The sequence below is a fragment of the Saccostrea cucullata genome, unplaced genomic scaffold (assembly GCF_032062105.1).
Source record: "Saccostrea cucullata isolate Sc308-1 unplaced genomic scaffold, CSIRO_AGI_Scuc_v1 ctg15965, whole genome shotgun sequence".
Classification (NCBI taxonomy): Eukaryota; Metazoa; Mollusca; class Bivalvia; order Ostreida; family Ostreidae; genus Saccostrea; species Saccostrea cuccullata.
In genome coordinates this window covers 3200-8003 of record NW_026941523.1, presented here as the reverse complement: position 1 = coordinate 8003, position 4804 = coordinate 3200, and the positions used below count along the sequence as shown (strand labels likewise).

The 4804-nt window shown below is 41.4% G+C and overlaps 1 protein-coding gene across 1 annotated transcript; it reads left to right on the top strand.

Annotated features, from left to right (window-relative positions):
• Positions 1–466: 466 nt before the first annotated feature.
• On the top strand, positions 467–4498 carry LOC134257992 (uncharacterized protein K02A2.6-like). Its single transcript, XM_062740557.1, has one exon. The coding sequence runs from the start codon at positions 467–469 to the stop codon at positions 4496–4498; it is 4032 nt and encodes a 1343-aa protein (XP_062596541.1).
• The last annotated feature ends 306 nt before the right edge of the window (positions 4499–4804 follow it).

Here is a 4804-nt window from a genome sequence, read left to right as displayed (position 1 = left end):
TGTAAAAAAAAAATAAATAAAAGGTGACCCCTCGTTTGTAAGGAAATAACAGTGTTTATCAACACTGAACAGGAAAAAAATCAGGTAAAAATATGGCGTGTTATGTATAATGTACACAGTATATGGATTACCGGGTAATTTTTCAAAAATTAAAGGTAACATTTTTCAAAATTTAAAGGTAACATTTTTCAGCGACCCGCAACGAATTTTCTCGCAGACGCCATTTGATAATGTAACGTATTTGTTGATCTCAATGTTTGTACGACCTACTTTATTAGTGTATTAGATTTCATGTACGACTTGTCTATTGTGTCTTCTTTGTGTTTACGTTGACTTCCGGTTTAATAAATGTTGTTCTGTTTATCCTGAGTCTTTATCCTGCATCATCTGCCCCGAACAGGCACGAATACGAAACATGGTGGCAGCGTTATAATCTAAAGAACCTAATCTTTTGCGATACCTAGCCATGGATAAATTGAAAGCTCCGGAAACGCTGAATTTCGATGCTACAGATTTAGCACACACGTGGAAAAAATGGAAAGAAGAATTCTCGCTCTATGTTGACCTAGCTATGGCAGAATCAGAGGAGAAACAGAAGGTAAAAATGCTTAAATACCTTATCGGAACACATGGAAGAGAAGTGTATGACACACTAATATTCACAGATACTGAAGATAACAGAACTTTGAAGGTAATTTTAGAGAAGTTCGATGCCTATTGTAACCCTATGAAAAACGAAAGTGTGGAACGATACAAGTTTAATTCTAGGAATCAACAAAGTGGGGAAACAATCTACAGTTATGTGACTGAACTTAAGCTTTTAGCAGCACATTGTGGCTTTGGCGATTTAGAGGAATCTTTAGTCCGTGACCGCATTGTTTGTGGAATTAGAGACTTGCACCTACGGGAAAGACTTTTACGTGAATCGAACCTAACACTGAAAAGCTGTCTTGATATATGCAGAGCATCAGAATTGTCAAAGGAGAGAATGAAGGAGATTGAGACTCCAACAGCAGCAGAAGTACACGCTCTGAGAGGAAACGGCTACAAACCAAAGACTAATCTGCGCAGTGCTCAAGCGACACCAAAATTGTTAGCTAAAAACTGTATGTATTGCGGACGTAAACATGAAGCTAGCAAACTCAAGTGCCCAGCCTATGGAGAAACATGCCACAAATGTAAAAAGAAGGACCACTTTAAGGCGATGTGTGGACAACATTCAAAGTCAACACAGAAGTCTGGACAGAAACCAGGTAAATACAACAGAAAATTGCATCAAGTTACTGATAACGACTCAGACTCTGACTCTAATGAAAACTACTATGACACAATCCGAAGTGTCACGTCTGAACCAAAGAAACATGTTTATGCAACTATGAATATCGGCAAAACACCCATAAAGTTCCAAGTCGACAGCGGCGCAAGTTGTAATGTTATTCCGATAAGCAAGCTAGATGAGAGCGGATCCTACTACAAGCTCACCAAGTCAACAACTGTACTAACTACATACGACAAGTCTCGGATCCAGCCCCTAGGAAAAACAAGTCTGAAACTTGTAAATCCCAAAACCAAAGAACTCTATGACACCGAATTCGTTGTAGTGAAGCAGGACACAACACCAATACTGGGCAGTCAGACCATTCAAAGGATGAAACTAGTAACTATTCATTATGACAACATTCTAACTGTTACTGAGGAAACATTAACAGAAGAGTATGTTTTCAGCGAATACAAAGATGTGTTCGATGGTACAGGACGCCTAGCAGGGACATATTCACTCCAAACTGACCCATCGATAAAACCTGTAGTCCATCCGCCTAGGAAAATTCCAGTAGCTCTGAGGGACAAGCTCAAGACAGAGCTGGAACGGCTTACAGAGAAAGAAATAATTACCCCTGTTACCGAACCAACACCGTGGGTAAACAATCTCGTCATTGTGGAGAAGCCTAACAAATTAAGGATTTGTCTCGACCCTCGTGATCTGAATGGGGCCATTCAGCGCAGCCATTACCCAATGCCCACAGTCGAAGAACTCTTACCAGACTTGAACAAAGCGAAGGTATTTTCTGTTGCCGATGCCAAAAATGGATTCTGGCATGTTCAACTTGACAAGGCCAGTTCAATGCTAACAACCTTCAACACACCGCATGGTCGCTATCGATGGCTTCGAATGCCATTTGGACTAAACTCAGCGCCAGAGGAATTTCAGCGGCGACAAAATCAGACTGTAGAAGGATTGCATGGAGTACGTTGTGTACATGATGATATTCTGATCTTCGGAGAAGGCGCGACTGACGAGGAAGCTTATCGAGATCATGACCGCAATTTCCGAGCACTTATGGAACGCTGTAGGGAAAAGAATCTGAAGCTAAACAAGGAGAAACTGAAGTTTAGACTCAAAGAAGTTCGGTTTGTGGGACATCTACTGACCAGCAGTGGAGTTCGTGCTGACCCAGACAAGGTCAAGGCAGTGAAAAATATGCCCACACCCACTGATGTGTCAGCTGTTCGACGATTTGTAGGTTTCGTAACCTATCTGAGCAAGTTTCTTCCCAGGCTTAGCGATCTTTGTGAACCTCTTAGAAAACTGACTGTTCAAGATGCAGAATGGAGCTGGCTTGAAGCCCATGATAAAGCCATACAAGAGATCAAGACACTAGTTTGTAAAAGTCCTGTCTTGAAATATTATGATCCTAAAGAGGAATTGACACTCCAATGTGATGCTTCGCTAACAGGATTAGGAGCGAGTCTATTGCAAAATGGACAACCAATAGCCTTCGCAAGCAGAGCTCTCACGGATGCAGAGACCCGTTACGCTCAAATCGAGAAGGAAATGCTAGCAATTGTATTTGGCTTAGAACGTTTTCACCAGTACACCTATGGACGCTCAGTACATGTGGAAAGTGATCATAAGCCTCTAGAATCTATCGTGAAGAAATCGCTATTAGCAGCACCCAGACGTCTTCAACGAATGCTGCTCCGGTTACAGCAGTATGAGTACACAATTTCTTATAAACCAGGAAAGACTATGTATCTTGCAGATACATTAAGCCGAGCTTACCTTAATGAAACAGGGACAACGAGCTTCGAAAGGGACTTGGAAATTGTAAACATGGTGCAGTACTTACCCATGACTGATGTTAGACTTTCCGAGATTCGCAAGCACAGCTATCAGGACGAGTCATTACAAGTTCTCATGGATGTCATACTTCATGGTTGGCCTCAGAAGCGAGAAGAAGTCCCTCACCTTGCAAGACCATACTTCGACTTTAGAGATGAGCTGAGTGTTCAGGATGGAATTCTATTTAGGGGTGAGCGTGCAATAATCCCTAAAGCAATCCGTTTGGATATGATGCAGCGAATACATTCCTCGCACTTGGGAATTGGAGGATGTCTTCGCCGAGCAAAGGAGTATGTTTTCTGGCCTGGAATGCACTCTGAAATTTCTCAGTACATACAAAGTTGTGAAACTTGCCAGATGTTTGAAACCAAACAACAAAAGGAAACCCTGATACCTCATGATGTTCCAGACAGACCTTGGATGAAGGTTGGAACTGATCTGTGCTCATTTGCTGGAAATGACTATTTAGTGACTGTTGACTATTTTTCAAATTTTTGGGAAATAGATTTCTTGGAGAACACAAAACCTACAACAGTGATCAGGAAATTGAGGAATCATTTTGCTCGCTATGGAATCCCAGACATTGTCTTTTCAGACAATGGCCCTCATTTCAGCTGCAAGGAATTTGCTACATTCGCATTGGAATACGAATTCCAACACATCACGTCATCACCAAACTATCCGCAAAGTAACGGGAAGGTGGAACAGGCTGTGAAATCTGCAAAGCGTATAATGAAACGAGCTCGCAACTCTCAACAGGATGTCTACCTCAGCATTCTTGACTTCCGAAACACACCAACAGAGGGAATGCAGAGTAGTCCTGCACAGAGATTAATGTGCCGTCGAACAAAGTCGCGACTACCAACAACCCCAGCTCTTCTTGAACCAAAAATCCCAATGTCTGCACATGCGGAAATCAAGCACAACAAGCATCAACAATGCAAGTACTTCAATAGAAACGCAAAGGACCTACCTGATTTAGAACATGGACAGCGTGTCTGGATAACACCAAAACGAAATGATCCAACCAAATCGTGGACAAAAGGGACTATTGCTAGCAAAGTGAACATTCGGTCTTACGAAGTAAACACAGACGAAGGACAGTCGCTTCGCAGAAACAGGAAAGATATCCGTATCCACAGAGGTAAAAACGAACAACCACGACAACCTGTAGACCTTGATATACCCGATTCGAAACTAGATGCAGACAACCCAAACACTGACAAATCCGACCAGTCGAAGGAGTCCGTTCAAGCACGCGAACCAATAGTGTCCAATGAAACAAGTGATCATCCACAAATTCATATTCCACAACACACCAGATCAGGAAGGGTTGTGAGATTACCATTGAAATACAGTGACTTTGTATCAACTTGACACTGCCATGGCTTAAATGTATATATGAAGTTTTGTAATGCATGCTATTATATGTCCATTTAGTTTAAAGACAAGTCTAGTCTCAGATACATTCTAGTCATTCTAGTCATATGTCAAATTTGTTAGAATCAACTGTAGTCAAGATGCATTCTAGTCGTATGTCAATTTCGTTCAATATCAGTTTATCTTTGAAATATGTTCTAGTCCAGTTCAATTTCATTTCCTAAAGAAAGAGGGATGTAACGTATTTGTTGATCTCAATGTTTGTACGACCTACTTTATTAGTGTATTAGATTTCATGTACGA

Bases quoted from the DNA above. Each gene is read 5' to 3' on its own strand.
- LOC134257992 (XM_062740557.1), top strand. From the start codon at position 467: ATGGATAAATTGAAAGCTCCGGAAACGCTGAATTTCGATGCTACAGAT.